The sequence below is a fragment of the Alnus glutinosa genome, chromosome 8 (assembly GCF_958979055.1).
Source record: "Alnus glutinosa chromosome 8, dhAlnGlut1.1, whole genome shotgun sequence".
Taxonomy (NCBI): domain Eukaryota; kingdom Viridiplantae; phylum Streptophyta; class Magnoliopsida; order Fagales; family Betulaceae; genus Alnus; species Alnus glutinosa.
In genome coordinates this window covers 28,103,982-28,120,097 of record NC_084893.1, presented here as the reverse complement: position 1 = coordinate 28,120,097, position 16,116 = coordinate 28,103,982, and the positions used below count along the sequence as shown (strand labels likewise).

The window sequence follows — 16,116 nt, the reverse complement described above, 5'->3', positions numbered from 1 at the left end:
ACAACTCCTCGAGAGGTTGGTTGACCGACAGACTTCTAATTGACCGTTAATCCCATAGGAAATGATTCATGAAACGACGGTCTTTTGACCATCAATTACTTGCCTCGTGAATTTGTGATAATGAGACTATAGAAGGAAATGTACCCCCAATAACAACTTGCATATTTGGACTTAGCCATATAAAGGAAGGGTCGACTTTATAAGGAAATGGTCCGCTAGGACATATATAGAAGGAAAGACGTTCGATCATGAGAATCTACCACCTTCTATGCGGAACCCCTTAGCCTTCGGTGCTTGCCATATCAAACCTACTTGCTTTACTTGTAACAATCCTATAAGAAGGTGTCAAACCTTAGTATGCGATATGCGTTTTCTTCCCTTATTCTACAAAATGATCGTTCTAACATGAGCATCGAAGTGTACTCCATGGGCTAATTGTATATGTTAAGATATCCTTAACATATTAAGATGTTTTCATGAATATATCATTATTTTATAACATTGGATAACAAAATCTCCAAATATATATATACACACACACACGAGGAAAATGATTAAAATCTCTTGGGCACCAAAACGATATATATATTTTTTGGCATATATGAGTCATATGACTGGTAACCGATATGGGAATGCTGGGGAAATTGTTAATGTATTTATTTTGAGAGAGTTTTTTCTTGATAGTTTTGTTCTTTGGGGGGGGGGGGTTTCACGCCTCCCTTCCCTCCCTCCCCTAGTTGTGTTTGGTTCCTCTAAAATAATGACAGTGGAGTGTCTTGTTTTCCTCCAACCATTAGGTTTTGGTGTTTTTGTTTCTCCCGGCTTAGATCCGGTAGTGGTTGTCGTTCTTCGACAGAAGACTAAATCAGGTTTTGGGTTGGAAGCAGCTCTCTGGTGTGTTCTCTCCGGCGGAGTTCTGACCTGTTTTTTCTTTATTTGGGTTTCATTATTTGGTGTCAGATCTGCTCTCTTCGGCAATTTCTTCCAGGACATGCACCTCACCACAGTGGTCGCCGGCTTCTTCCGGTCCTGCAGCCTTCAGCCACGGCAGTGTCAGTCCTTCACACTCGGCGCGTGGCCTACACGCGCCAGGGAAGTCTCTCCCTGGATCGGCGCGTGTGTGTCACAGCTTGTCTTCCATGGCAGGATTGGGGGGTTTTTGGTGGTTCCAGGGTCTCCTGGCGGTTCTTTGCTGTTGTGGGGTCTCCGGTGGCAGCGCGTGTGGTACACGCGCCGTCGCCGGTGACGGCGCCTCCTAAGCCAGTCCCGATTTTGTGTTTCTTGTTTTAGGGTGTTCTATTTCGTTTTTTTAGTGTTTTCTCACAGTTTGTCTTTGTGATGCTTATTTGTTACTGGACTATTTGTTGGCTTAGGTGCTAAATCTGCCATCTTCTATTTTTGTGAGTTGTGTTGTAAATGTAAAGAGTGGCTCATTGTTGTCCCCGTAACAATTTGTATTGTTCAAGTTGCTGTTTCAAGTTAGATTTATCTGGCTTAGGGTACTGGGGTCTTGTACCTCTTCATTTTTTGTCCTTGCCCTGTGATTTTATTTATTAATATATGATGGTATATGCTATTTTGTTAAAAAAAAAAAAAAAAAAAAAAAAAAAGAAGAGGAGAAAAAAAAAAAATAGAAAATAAAAACATTGACAGAGGCGGGTATCTAAGATTCTTAACTGCAAAGGTAAGAGAGTCACAGTGGCACGCTCCACGTAGGAACAAAATCACTTGCAGAAGAGACCAAATAGGTGTGGACGAACACAACTAGTTGTACGACAAAACGAGCGAGTCCATTCGCTTTGCCATACACTCGCGAGTACGGGAACGCCAAACCGAATAGTCCTCCACAGAGAGTCCTCTCTCGGCTGTCCTCCTCTGTTCTTAGCGGGTCCGAAAGTCCAAAACCGTTTCCTCTCTCTCTCTCTCTCTCTCTCTCTCTCTCTCACATACTTTGCTCTCACACGAAGGAAAACTCGATCCCTCTCTTTGTCTCTCCGCCTCTGTGTTTGTGTGTCTCTCTTTGTGGTGTGCATTGTGTGTTTTACAATTGAAGCAACTTGAACTAAGGAACGGTCAAAAACTTTGAAGGACATATCAGGTTTCAAGGTTTTACAGAGGTATGGGCTTCTGGGTTTTCTTTGGTTCTATGTTTTCTATACTGAGTGTTGATGCATTTGTCTTGTTATTCATGAAAAGCTACTGAACCGAAACTCTGGCACTTTTCGCGTGTCTTGTATCATTGGAATTGTCTTCGATTTTACTACTGGTATTGACTTGTGGTGTTTGCTTTGATTGTACGTTTTCTTTATTCGGTTCTGGTTCAGTCATCATAATACTATTCATGAAAAAGTAGTAGAATAAGACGCGCACACGCATAATATGACTCATACCATTGGGGTTTTTTTTTTCTTCTTTCTTTAAGACGTTCACAGGTATGGAATGGAATTCTGGGTTTGGTTTTGTTTTCACTTTTTTTTTTTACTGGGTTTGGTTCGTTTACTGTATTCTTCATAGAAACAGCTGTACCAAAACATGCATAATATGTTGCCTGATTCATAGGCAATTAGATATCTGCCAAATAGGAAGAATATAATTCATCATGAACTTGCGTTTTTTTATTTTATTTCCATAGATATGCATTTCTCGGCACTTTTTGATTTATATTATATTTAGCAGGGTTTGATTCATTGTTAATACAATCTAAAAACTAATTAACAAGCATTGTTTTGCCTTAGTCTTGTCACTGTGTTCTGTTTTTTCAATCCCCCTTATTTTAGCTTCTTTTTTGGATGCTATCGGTCTTGACACAGTTGGACAGGTTGGTGATTACTGGGAGCTGAATGCCTACATCGCCCTAGTGCATGGTTTGTTTAGTTTATGCATACATGGATTCACTTTTGTGCTTCAGAGTTTGATATTGGATTGCATTTCTGATAAAGATTCTTGTTGGGATTTTATCAATTTTATGTGATTTGGAAAGAATTTTAAAGGTTAGTTAGTTCTCATCATCGTCTTGGCAATTTGCAGAGATGTCGAGTTTTGTGGGTGTTTTGGTTTCCGATCAATGGCTTCAAAGCCAGTTCACACAGGTCGAGCTTCTCAGCCTCAAAACCAAAGTAAGTTTTTATTATTATTATTATTATTTTTTTGTTTTGAACTTTTAATGAATATTGATTTGAGAAATGTATTGAGATGGTTTTTCTGACCATAGTCAAGCATTTAACTTATTTTTTGGTGGGCTTGTAGTTTGTTGCAGTGAAGAATCAGAATGGTAAAGTTACAGTTGGAGATTTGCCGCCTTTCATGGTGAAGCTAAAGCCATTTAGGGAATTCACTGAGGAGGAGATTAGGGGGATTTTGGGTGAATCGGGTTCTGATTTGAGCGAAGAGATTGATTTTGAAGCATTCCTTAGGGTAAGTGTCCTGTGTCTTCTGATTTTTCTCTGTTTTCTCTCTCTCCCTCCCTCTGGTAGTTGATAAATGAATTATTGTAGCATTAGCATCAAAAGAAGAATTTAAATTAGAAGTCCTAGGATTGTTTTTAATTTTTTTGGAGTTAGAAGTGTCGGTTGTTACATTGAAAATAAATTGAATTCAAGTGGGAATTTATTGGCTTTATGGTTACTTTTGTATTAAAGTTAGAAGGATGGGAGGCAACATGTTAATTAGTTGCTTGGTGGGCAGGCATATTTGAATTTGCAAGCTCGAGCTACACTAAAATCGGGTGGTTCAAAAAACTCTTCATCATTCCTTAAGGCTGCCATAACTACTCTCCTTCACACAATCAGTCAATCAGAGAAAGCATTATACGTCGCTCACATAAACAGCTATCTTGGGGATGATCCATTTCTACAGCAATATCTTCCATTAGATCCAGCTGCAAATGATCTATTTGATCTTGCAAAAGATGGGGTTCTTCTATGGTATTTAAGCACAGTTTGCTTGATTATACATTACTATTTTATGTAAATTCAAGCTGATACAATGTGCTGGTGGTGATTCATCTCATGGCTTAATGCAGTAAGCTTATCAATGTTGCTGTGCCTGGTACAATAGATGAACGGGCTATCAACACCAAAAGGGTACTCAACCCGTGGGAGAGGAATGAGAACCATACTCTTTGCCTCAACTCTGCGAAGGCCATTGGCTGTACTGTAGTTAACATCGGCACACAAGACTTGGTTGAAGGAAGAGTGAGTTTCACTAATTCAGTTTCCCACTTTAGTTTAATTTATATAGTTTGGTAGTTTGAAAGTCTCTATTCTGATTGTTTTTTTGCAGCCTCATTTGGTATTAGGTTTGATATCCCAAATTATAAAGGTGAGCTTCTGGACTTTACTTTAGATTTCTGATTGTGAATAAGGTTTAATAGCCTTTAAACCCTTTACCGGACACCAAAATTTGGTTACAACATGACCATAAAGACATTGTACTTCAGGTTATGGAGATTATTTAGTCATCTCTTTCTCCTTTTTTCTGGCATGAACTTACTGTGGCAACTTTAGATACAACTGTTGGAGGATCTCAGCCTTAAGAAGACACCTCAGCTTGTGGAACTGGTGGATGACAACAATGTATGAAATCTAGAATTATCATGTTCTCAATCTTCAATAAAACCAAGTCTTTCAATGCTACATTTTTGTTGTTTATGTTAGGAATAACACTCAGATTATGCATTGCTTTATTTGACAGGATGTTGAAGAGCTTATGAGTTTACCCCCTGACAAGGTTTTATTGAAATGGATGAATTTCCATCTTCAGAAAGCAGGTTATAAGAAACCTGTTACAAATTTTTCTTCTGATTTGAAGGTATTGGCCAATGTTTCTGTAAATCTACTAGCGCTCTAATAATTTCATTATGAATAGTTCAGTAGTAAGTGGATTATTTAGATTGCATGTCCTACTATATGCTCTTATGGAAGCATATATATATGAATTTGGAATAGCATGGTCATATTTATGGAAAAGGTCATGTACGATGGGTAAATAACCTGTATAGAAACATTGCCGAAACAAAGTGGGATTTTGAGCTCCTTTAAAGGAACAGTTCCTTATATAGATATTCTATTTACTCCATAATCATACCCACTTCTCCCCTTCTTTTTAAGTCAGGACTCGCTTTCTCCCACAAGCAATTATAACAGGATTTTTGCTTTATTACAAAATTGAGTCAAATTTGCTTATCAAGTGATTTTGTTTTTATAACTTGTAACTCAATGTGCCTTTATGTTTTTGCTCATACGCATGTAGGATGGAGAGGCTTATGCTTACCTGTTAAATGTTCTGGCTCCAGAACACTGCAGTCCATCTACATTGGATACCAAGGATCCCAATGAAAGAGCGAAACTGGTACTTGATCATGCAGAGAGAATGGACTGCAAAAGATACTTAGCTCCAACTGACATTGTTGAGGGCTCTCCAAATTTAAATCTTGCATTTGTGGCACAAATTTTTCATCAAAGGTGGAAATTAAATTCAGTATCTCTCTTTATATTGAAGTGTATAGAACATTTGTAGGATTTCCTATTCTCTTGTCCTTTTTAAGTTGAATGGTAACTCTGGAACAGTTTTTTAATTTTATAAGTTGGACGGAATTACACTTAGGTAGAAGTTGTTTTAATAATCTGTGTTCATATGTTGCATGCTGTATACAATATGTTGTCAAAGTAAGATGTGATGAGTGCCTCCCAGAAATTATGTTTTTGTCTCTATTGCTTTTTGCTTCTTTTCTTTATTTCTTTATTTATTTTTTCCTTCTTCTTTTCAGTGCCGATTCTCTAATTTGACTAAGAACATGATTTTTCCCCCTCAACATGTATTTGCATGAAGATTTCCTTTTTTTTTTTTTTTTTTCTTTTTTTTCTTTTTTTTTAATTTTTAATGTATCATTATGATAATTTGGACTCCCTACTTTGTGGTTCATTTTGTTGATTAAGAGTGTACCTTTACAGGAATGGCCTCTCAACAGACAACAAAAAGATTTCCTATGCTGAGATGATGACAGATGATGTACAAACTTCTAGAGATGAAAGATGCTTTCGGCTGTGGATCAACAGTCTTGGAATTGCTACTTATGTCAATAATTTGTTTGAGGATGTCAAAAATGGGTGAGTTTTCCTATTTTAATTTTCAAGGAAGAGCAACCAGAGTGGCCTCAATTTTGGGAGGTCTTTTTACGAGCAAATGCTTCTCATCTCATGGACTAAAAAACTACAAGCCACGTGCCAAATTCTCATCCTAGATATTCTGAAAACTTTCTAGAAGAGATGCATACTTATATTCTATCCTTTCAATTTATTCTTGAAAATATTTTCCCCCCTCTCTCCCTCTCTCTCTTTGCGGAGCTCTTTTTCTCTGTTTCATACTTCAAATATCTTCCACAGCAGATTAGCTACATGACATTTACAAGTTTCCTCTGATATGGCTTGATGTGCTTATTCTTGTACAGATGGTTACTTCTAGAAGTTCTTGACAAGGTGTCTCCTGGGTCAGTTAACTGGAAGCAGGCATCAAAGCCTCCAATTAAGATGCCATTTAGAAAAGTAGAGAATTGCAACCAAGTTATAAAGATTGGGAAGCAGATGAAATTTTCGCTAGTGAATTTAGCTGGAAATGATATTGTACAAGGAAATAAAAAGCTCATACTTGGTAAATCCTCCATCTCAAGTTGCATTTGGTTAGTAGAATTGAAGACTCTTTTAAACAGTATAAATTTTATTCCAAGCCATCAAGGTAGCTGAACTCGGGTCGTAAATGACATTGGGGCAAGGCTTATGACACCTGCGTTGTTCATGTAACTATAAATTATATGTCTAAGCTTGCATTGATTGCCAAAGCACATTTGAAGCAAAATAATGTAAATTAGGTATCTTGATTAAAAGGCATTATACTCCTCCACTTAAGCATTTCCTCACTTCTTTTAGCATATTAAGATTTTTGTACTAGAGCCCTAGCCAGTGTTGATTAAACATGGACATGGGTGTCAATTCAGATACTGTCTAATAATACCAATTTCTTGTAGAATATTGCATGTATGATAGCATCAGACATGAATTTTTTTCAATGCAGATTCATATTTGTTATCTAGTTATTTCACAACTCCCCATTGAGTTTAAATCTTTTCCTTTTCCTAAACAAGCTTGATAAAATAATTTTGGTCATGCCCGTTTTCCGGTATATATTATAGAACAAATTTGGTTGTTTACTTTTTGTTGAGTCTCTGTCACTAAGTGTGTTGTTCCAATGGTCAAGTTTGTTTGTATCTGTTTCAGCCTTCCTGTGGCAGTTGATGAGGTTTAATATGCTTCAGCTTTTGAAGAACTTAAGATCTCATTCCCAAGGAAAGGAGTTGACAGATGCTGATATTCTAAATTGGGCAAACAACAAAGTGAAAAGCACAGGCAGAGCTTCTCAAATACAGAATTTAAAGGTTAGGTAGAATTTTTCCTGCATATGTATATGTATATGAACATACATAGATTCTACATGAACATCATAATTTTAAATGGATACTGATTAATGGTTCGTGTAATATGGAAATTATCTTCAGGATAAGAGTTTGTCAAATGGAATATTCTTCCTTGAGCTTCTTAGTGCGGTGGAGCCTCGGGTTGTCAATTGGAACCTTGTTACCAAGGGAGAAAGTGGTATGATTCCTGCAACTCTCTATTTTGGATTGACTTATCAAAAAAAAACTCTCTATTTTGGATTGGACAAGATCAGGACTACCACCCTATCTTTTAATCTTATGGAGGTGGAATAAATGAACTGTAGTGATTCAGCTTGATCAATTTTCATATGCTTCTAAATTACTTATCCACTCTAGACATTACCAAAATTGAGGAAAGTACCATGGAAGAAGTGGGCTGACTTTTTTTACTGTTGAAATGATAGATGAAGAAAAGAGGTTGAATGCCACATATATCATCAGTGTCGCACGAAAACTTGGTTGTTCCATTTTCTTGTTGCCTGAAGACATCATGGAGGTAAGATTGCAGCTGGGGGCCTTTAAACTTTTTGATTTGTGCATTTCATTGCACAGACTATGACTCTGAGTTGACACTTTCCTGTTCTCTCTTTATCACTATGAAAGGCTACCAAAATTCATGGGAATGGTAATGTGGATCATTTGTCAGGAAATAACCAGATTACTGGGTTTTTTTGAATATTGCACGCATTTGTTACTCTAGAATTGCCAGATCAACAGAGAAGACACGCACACACATATTATCACAGATTATCAGTAATGGGGGGCCCCCAAAATTTAAAAATTCTCCTTAAAGTTTATACTTTTATAAGGTGGAATCCCAAAAATTTATTATTGTCCACCCCCCCCCCCCCCCCAAAAAAAAAAAAAAAAAAACTTTTATAGTTTTGCCCCCCACATCAAAATTTCTGGTTCCACCCTGCTCGTTAAGTAGAGTAACTAGCATGTCTCTGGCTACACGGCGATACAGGCAATAGAAATGTTCCTTCAGAGGTACAAGCAGTTGCCTCTGGTTGGCAATTGTCATTCATATCAGCGAATTCTAGTCCCTTTATGAAGTATGAACTTATAACTGACTCAAATTTTCAAGGAACCAATCATGTACACATCTACTTAATGTCATGGCAGGTGAACCAGAAGATGCTTCTCATCCTTACGGCTAGTCTCATGTACTGGAGCCTGCAAAAAGCAGTTGAAGAGGCAGATTCTTATCCATCCCCTGCTGATGGGTCTTCTTGCTCGACAATTACTGATGCATCCCCGGCTCCGTCGATTAGCGGCGAGGATGAAATCTCATCCCTTTGTGGTGAAGTTTCAAACTTAAGCATGGATGATGCTGCCTCTGACACTACTGTCTCCTCACTGGTTGAGAACGACATGACTTGTGTGGGAGAATGAAACTATGAATTGCTTTAGTGCTTACCTCCATACTTTTAGTTTTAGGCAGAAATGAAAATGTGGTAGATTTTCAGCACCTCTCAGTGCTCTAGCAAAAGCAAATGCTCTACAGATCTAGAAAATGTACTTGTAAACAAACGGATGGAAGAAGAGGAAAGAGCGAAAAACTTTGTAGAAACAGTTGCTGTTTGAAATAGAAAAGATGTTTCTTGCAAAAAAAACGAGGCGGGAAAAAAAGAAATGAGATGTTGGCTTAACCTTTCTTCCATTTTCTTTATTTTTCCTCTCCCCCCCATTTTAGCTGTATTCTTTTGAAGGTAATTACACTGGTAATAAATCATATAATTCAACCACGTTGTTGATTCATGTTTTTGGTACCATTTTGGGTTTTTTTTTTGGTAAAATATTAGTACAAATATGTTCTAATGATTGGCCATTTTGGGGTGACCGAACCACACCAAAAGCCTAAAAGAAAAAAAAAAAATAAATAAAATTGGAGTATTTGGCCATTGGGGTGGCCGGTTTGGGGGTAGCCGAACCACCTTGTGGTGGCTAAGGGGTGGCTTTTTTTTCTCTTTCTCTCTCTCTTCTTTTTTTTTTTTTTTTTTTTTTTCCTTCAATTTTTAGTACTTTTTTTTTTTATTATTTTAAATTATTTTATTAATTTTTAAAGTTTTTTACAATAAAATAAAAAAAATAATAATCCTACCATTACTCGAAAAACACCCCGGAACAAAAAAGGGGAAAAAAATCGCAGCAATATAAATATTTCGCAAATCAAGAACCAAAAGCTCAAACTTAGGGTTTTTTTTTCTTCCAGAGGCTCTGATCAGGTAAACATTATTCCTTACTGCGATTTAAATGTTCTGTTTGGTTTGGAAGAAAAATTAAAGAAACAAAAAAAGTATCGTAGAACTTTTGAAGGGAAATTTTATACACACAAGTAATGTACTAATGTGAAACTTTAAGGTATCAAATTTTGATTTGATTTATTTGCATTTCGTGGTGACAAAACCGGGCCTGTCATGAAAATTTGAAGTACCAACTAGCAACACATCACTTGGTATAGGGACTTAAGGTTTCCTGATAACATGGCGATTGAGTTTTGGATCGTGGTCTGGTCCCATCTTTTTCTCTCAGTTTTATATTTTTCTAAACTGATTTTGAAGCCAATGAAACTTATTGGTGTTTCAGGCCGTTCAAACCGCAGCAATGTCTGGAGTTACAGTTTATGATATGAATGATGATGTTATAGAATATGAGTCCAATGAAGATGATATGGGTGATGCTATTGTGAATGAAGATGAGGATGTGTTCGATCCTATTTGTGCATTCTGTGATAATGGAGGTGAAATTGTCTGGTATGCACTTTTTTAGTTGTTAATCTGGTACTTAAGAGTCAGTTTGGGTTTACGATTTCAATAAGTACGACTTTAAAATAGTAATTTTAAAATCTGTGATTTGAAAATAATTTTTAAAAATGCAGTTAAACGTTTGGCAAAATCGCGGTTTGACTTTTAAAATCGCAAATTAGCCTTTAAAATTCTGCGTTTTTAAAAAAGCAGTATGAGATTTGAAAAAGCAATTTTTTGTGTTTTCAAATCGTTATTTTTTAAAAACGCAATTCTCAAATGAATCATTTTCTATGATTTGGTTTAAAATCACACTTTTTGTTTATGAAATTGCAATCTCAAACGCACCCTTAATATATAATTATATTTTTTTGTATATCATCATCTAGTATCATACATTATGCTGTAATTTGAGATTCACTTGACTCTACATTTCCACCACTGAAATCTCATTGCTTAAACTGAAATGGTCATTTTTTATATCACTTTTCCGATTGATGAGGGCAATAGAGGGCCTTGCTTCTTCCTCCTTTTCGAACTTTTTTAAATCTTTGCCACTTTAGATCATCGTGTATTTTTATTTTTATTTTTGCATAATCCTTTTATATTTTACCTCCTAATACTTCATATCAATTATGAAGATGCAACATTCCATATGCTATCACCTTGATTTCTGTAGAATAAGGTAATCAAATGTCTCCACTTGTTTTGCACATACAACATTAATCAACATTGATTATCTTGTGCTTCTTTAGATTATTTTTTTTTAGTTGTTAAGATTTTACTTTGTGTCACCATCTAAGTGAAAAAAAAAAAAAACTATATTTGCCGGAACCTTTTGCTGACAAATAGTTTGCTATTAAAGTTCCACCCTGGACTCTCCTTGCAGAGCCTGATTGTAAGACCTCAAATCAAAATTAATTCTAGACATTGTCCATTCCATCCTATGCATTCCCCTACCATTGATTGCACCGCTAAAACTGAGTTAAATAAAAAAATTAAAAAATAATAAAAAATTCAACAACTTCAAGCTCTCAATCCTGCAATGCCCTTGGGAATCTAGAAAACCATTGAAGTGTTTTACTCTGTGCACACTCTCCTCTTGAAACTGTATCTCTATCAACTGCAATGACAAATACTTTATGAAAAGGAGCTTTAATTGCACCTGTGCACAACGTAAATCTTGTCAAAAGCAGACACGACTCCTTTCCCCAACATTTTGTCTAATATTATTTTTGATAAGTAATTTAATCTTGTTAGAAAGCGCAGAAGGACACAACCCAAGTACATAGGGAGTATACATGACACCCAATTGGAGAGAAGAAGTCCATGCACTTGCATCATGTGTATTCCTAACATTAGCTGGACACTGTTGACACCAAGTCTCTCCATATTTTACCTCCACCACCCTCCTCCAAGAAGATCCCATGACGTGCTTCTATTATTTTTGTCATCATATGCTTCTATTATTTTTATCATCATCATCATTATTAGCATCATTGCATAACGGTATTGTTATTGATATTATTAACCCACTATAGCGTATGCATGTTAATAACAACAACCAAGTACTAAAAATGGGAGCCCTTGATACAAAATTATTTGATATGATTTGGTGGCTAATTTTTTAGAAGGAGGATAGCATTTTTCAATGTAGAAGAAGGATAGCATTTTTCAATGTTCAGTGGATTCTAGAGTTTGATTAATATTGGCTACTGTTATTGAATAGATATTTTTGGATGCCTTTAAAACCAGAAGGTTTACAAGAAGTATACTTAGCTTGGTTCTCAATCTGCATTTTTTGATTATATGTTGTTTACAATTAATCTATGGAACCTGATACCACTTGTTTTGATTCACACCTATTCTTTGGGGACATCGAGAAGGTCTTTATTCATGATCTGCTCTTTGGTGGACTGATGGACTCTGAACTCTTTTGATTAATTTCATGGGTGAGTTTATGGTGTAATGTTATTTGTGTTCTTATGCAGTTGTGAGGGAAGGTGCAGGAGGTCGTTTCATCCAACTGCAGAGGCTGGTGCAGATTCTCTGTGTGTCTCTGTTGGCTTTTTGCCGGGGGAAGTAGATGTAGCTACTGCTTCATATCTACTTTGAAATCCCTATTCTACTTCTGTATCTTTTTAGCATCATAATTTACTTTTTTCCTTTTAACTTCATAGGAGTTGCCGAATTTCTTCTGTAAAAATTGTGAATATGAACAGCATCAGTGCTTTGTTTGTGGGGAGTTGGGCTCTTCCGATAAGTTTTCAGGTGCTGAGGTATGATTTAAGCATAGAAGAAATTGAACTAATGGTTCTGTTTGTTTGTTTTTGTTTTCATCTAAAAAATGGTCATTTCATATTATTTCCTGCCATAAATTTATGAAGTGTCACTTAGCGCGAAATCCGTTGCGTGTTTGTGCATCCATTTTCTTGCTAAGCTCAAACTCCTTTACTCTCAAGCTTTTGTTGTTCAATCAAGCTAAATAAACAGCTTGGAAAAAGGAAGCCACATCACTTAACCCAATCAATCTGGCAACCTAGGGCGACTGAATCACATACAGGGTTTTTTGGATTTTGCGGTTAGTTGTGCATCGTATTAAGAAATGAACCTAGTGATATGTGGAGATTCTATTGCGTTGTCATAGTATGTAATCTAATAGACTTACTTTTGCTCCCCCACAAAAAAAATTATTCTCTTCATCAGGCCTTACTCTTGTTCACTTATATCTGACAAGTTTGATGTGATATCTTGAATTTTTTTTATTTTTTGGTATATCTTTGAGTTAATGAGCTTGCTTTTTCTTCTTCTGTTGGTATGGCTTGTGTAAGGTACCTTATTTTTCTGTTTCTGATTTTTGAAGTCTATATCTGCCTTTACCAGAAAAATAGATGCATCTGTTTTGTAATTTATGTTGCAATATTTTACTAGTATGAATCTTGCAGCCTAAGTTTATTCTGGTTTAATTTCATGTTCTCCTACCTCACTATGAAAATATTTTTTTCCTCCAGCTTTGAAATCTCCCCTTCTCATTTATTTCTTATTTTACAATTAGTTTACTTAGTAAATCGTTTCCCCCCACCCCTCTCTTTTGCTTCTTTTGTAGTTTTGCAGTTATCCTGTAATTTCATCCAGAGAGCTTTCCATGTACTTCCAATTTCCATGTTCTTGTTTCACTCTACTGGTGCAGTGATTCACTCTGGAAACAGCTTAATCATGATTCTGTCTTCTTCTTCTTCTTCTTTTTTTTTTTTTAAATAATAATAAAATTGGTTTATTAGGCTTTGGTTTGAATTCCTTTTTTCTTTTTTTCATTGGTGCATCGACATATCAATCCATTTGTGTATTCTGCAGATTGTTTGATTTCCATTGATTGCTGCAGTCATATCTTCTTTTAACCTTCTGGAAGTTCAATGTCATCTTGACAGATTTCAATGAATCTTCTTCCATATTTCTCTGCTGTTATTTATTCAGAAATGCAACCCAATGGCTCTAAAGTTCTATCAACTGCATTTTTAGGTCTTTCCCTGTGTTATGGAAACCTGTGGCTATTTTTACCATCCACGTTGTGCGGCAGAATTGCTCCATCCGGGGAATGAAGTTGCTGTGGAAGAGCTTATGGGAATGATTTCTGCAGGGGGATCCTTTACATGCCCAATTCATGAGTGCTCTGTTTGTAAACAAGGAGAGAATAAGAATGATCCTCAAATGCAGTTTGCTGTATGTAGGCGTTGTCCTAAGTCATACCACAGGAAATGCTTGCCAAGGTACTTTATTGTTGGAGTAATGCTAGAAAATCACATTGTCATCCTACAATTGTTATCTCTTTCGTTTCTCATAAACGAGAATATGCTCCTTTATAAGTAATGTCTCGATGCTTAATGCTTGAGTTGCTTCCATAAGGGAGATTGCATTTGAAGATACAGAGGATGAAGGTATAATAACAAGGGCTTTTGAAGGTCTATTACCCAGCAACCGCATACTAATATACTGCTTGTAAGTGGTTCAAATGAGCTGCCTTTTTCACCCCCTTTCAGTTTGTTGGCAGTACTTGATAATTCTTTTATTGACCAGAAACCATGAGATTGATGAAGAACTCGGAACTCCGATAAGAGACCACATAAAATTCCCTGATGTTATTGAGTAGCAGTGATGGATCCCCATGATGCTGCCTCTGACACTACCGTCTCCTCCCCGGTTGAGAACGGTGTCATTTCTGTGGCAGAATGAAGTATGAATTGCTATGGTGCTCAACTCCAAAAGCAACAAATCCTTGGCTAACCATAAATTTTTAATCTTGAAAGGTTTGAGTGATGCCAATGTCAAACTTGAGCTTGGCTAACATGATTAGAAATAATGTTTGACAATCTTATTTTGTGACTTCTTTTTCTAAGAAAAGTTTTGTTTCTAAAGCCTGTATCATTTTTCTCTAGCATCATGCATTAACTCATGCACATCCTTAAACATTTACAAAATTTAGAACATAAATTACTTAGTAATGCTAAAATACTTCATCCCCATCTCACTTGAGCATGACAGTGCCCATTACCCTTGGATATGCCATTGTTTAAAAAAAAAATATTAATCAAAAGTTGAACACATCAACATAGTTGAATGGGGGCATATATAATATTTATCATTACTCTAAATTATTTTTATTTGGATTGTAGTTATTTGTAGATTCTTATCCGCTGCATCATCCATATTACACCAATAAGTATGATAATTCTGCTCACACAGTTTAAAATCAAATTTTAAACATTAGTTACTTTATTTTGATTATTCACATAGTTTTATCCTTAATAACTATTCTCAAAGTGTCACAAATATGTAAGTGTTGATTCAAGTGAATTTCATATTAAACTTGCATGTTAAACCATTGAAAGTAAAATGTAGACAATTTTTCTTCAAATTAGGTTGGATGAAATTTTTTCAATCCAGTTTGTTAAATTGACATATGTTCTTAGAGCATTTGATTATTCATTGTATTTTTAATAGGATTGATAAAGCATACATGTATGAAAGAGTCATCTGTATTTTAAAAAATGTATATGAGAATAACATGCTCAAGAAAAATGTTCTTTGGTTGAAGCAATTTTTTTCAAACTATTTGGAGAAAACTTTATTTTAAAATATTACAAAAAAAGTGTAGCTTAATTAATCATGTATGGTACAATCTAATTAGGGGGTGTTTGGTTCCTGAAATCTAATATTTAAGGTGTTTGGTTTTTGAAATCTAATATTTCTTCCATTCTCATGAATGTGATGTGAAATTTGTATTTCATGTGATTATTCTTACATTTGGGAATGAATAGAAATATAATTGGATTTCGGGAAATATAAGATTTTCATGTTTGGTTTACTCTTAAACATCTTGCAGGATTTATTTATTATTTTCATAATTAAAAACTATGGTTTATCTTCTATTTTTCAATACATAAGTTGTCTATACTATTTGATTTATTATCTTTTGTTCATTCCTATTTTTTCTGGAATAAAATAATTACTCACTTTTGTATACAAATTTTACAAATTGTCACAATCAAATCCAAAAAAAAAAAAAAAAAAAAAACACCATTAAAAAAAATAACCATGACAAAATTATTACATAGTCAAACTTTTCTTGTGTAATCATTAATACGATGGAATGGGAGAGTTTATTAAGCATTCAAGATTAAGGTTTAACATATTATTAATAAAAACATATGGGATACACGCATTTTTGTCTTTTAAAAGAAATAAAATATTCTCAAGGTTAAGGGAAAGGGAATCTACATCCTCAGCAAAAGGGGTTAGAACCTCGGAAGGAAATTCGTTGTTTTTTTTTTTTTTTTTTTTTTTTAATTTTTTATTTGGATTCCCTTCGCTTAGTGCAACAAA

The 16,116-nt window shown here is 35.4% G+C and overlaps 2 protein-coding genes across 3 annotated transcripts; both read left to right on the top strand.

The window, feature by feature from the left end:
* The first annotated feature begins 1,800 nt into the window (after positions 1 to 1,800).
* On the top strand, positions 1,801 to 9,152 carry LOC133876357 (fimbrin-1-like). 2 transcript variants are annotated; one of them, XM_062314625.1, is made up of 16 exons: positions 1,801 to 2,117; positions 2,811 to 2,864; positions 3,028 to 3,116; positions 3,247 to 3,414; positions 3,685 to 3,923; positions 4,022 to 4,193; positions 4,282 to 4,320; positions 4,506 to 4,574; positions 4,693 to 4,809; positions 5,251 to 5,462; positions 5,952 to 6,107; positions 6,449 to 6,648; positions 7,272 to 7,429; positions 7,550 to 7,646; positions 7,894 to 7,985; positions 8,615 to 9,152. In XM_062314625.1, the coding sequence occupies exons 3-16, from the start codon at positions 3,030 to 3,032 to the stop codon at positions 8,882 to 8,884; spliced, it is 2,076 nt and encodes a 691-aa protein (XP_062170609.1). In that variant the 5' UTR covers positions 1,801 to 2,117; positions 2,811 to 2,864; positions 3,028 to 3,029; the 3' UTR covers positions 8,885 to 9,152. The 2 variants fall into 2 exon arrangements, with proteins under 2 accessions (XP_062170609.1, XP_062170610.1); XM_062314626.1 differs by lacking the exon at positions 2,811 to 2,864.
* Positions 9,153 to 9,616: 464 nt separating this feature from the next.
* Positions 9,617 to 14,651, top strand: LOC133874744 (protein ENHANCED DOWNY MILDEW 2-like). Its single transcript, XM_062312621.1, has 7 exons — positions 9,617 to 9,717; positions 10,079 to 10,245; positions 12,228 to 12,324; positions 12,417 to 12,515; positions 13,756 to 14,003; positions 14,140 to 14,232; positions 14,311 to 14,651. Exons 2-7 carry the CDS (start codon positions 10,097 to 10,099, stop codon positions 14,381 to 14,383), a joined length of 759 nt encoding a protein of 252 aa, XP_062168605.1. The 5' UTR covers positions 9,617 to 9,717; positions 10,079 to 10,096; the 3' UTR covers positions 14,384 to 14,651.
* The last annotated feature ends 1,465 nt before the right edge of the window (positions 14,652 to 16,116 follow it).

Excerpts from the sequence above, each read along its gene's own strand:
- LOC133874744 (XM_062312621.1), top strand. The coding sequence starts at position 10,097 with ATGTCTGGAGTTACAGTTTATGATATGAATGATGATGTTATAGAATAT. Across the intron at positions 14,004-14,139 it reads CACAGGAAATGCTTGCCAAG|GGAGATTGCATTTGAAGATA; the intron begins GTACTTTATTGT and ends TGCTTCCATAAG. Across the intron at positions 14,233-14,310 it reads CGCATACTAATATACTGCTT|AAACCATGAGATTGATGAAG; the intron begins GTAAGTGGTTCA and ends TTTATTGACCAG.
- LOC133876357 (XM_062314626.1), top strand. The coding sequence starts at position 3,030 with ATGTCGAGTTTTGTGGGTGTTTTGGTTTCCGATCAATGGCTTCAAAGC. Across the intron at positions 3,415-3,684 it reads ATTTTGAAGCATTCCTTAGG|GCATATTTGAATTTGCAAGC; the intron begins GTAAGTGTCCTG and ends CTTGGTGGGCAG. Across the intron at positions 7,986-8,614 it reads TGCCTGAAGACATCATGGAG|GTGAACCAGAAGATGCTTCT; the intron begins GTAAGATTGCAG and ends ATGTCATGGCAG.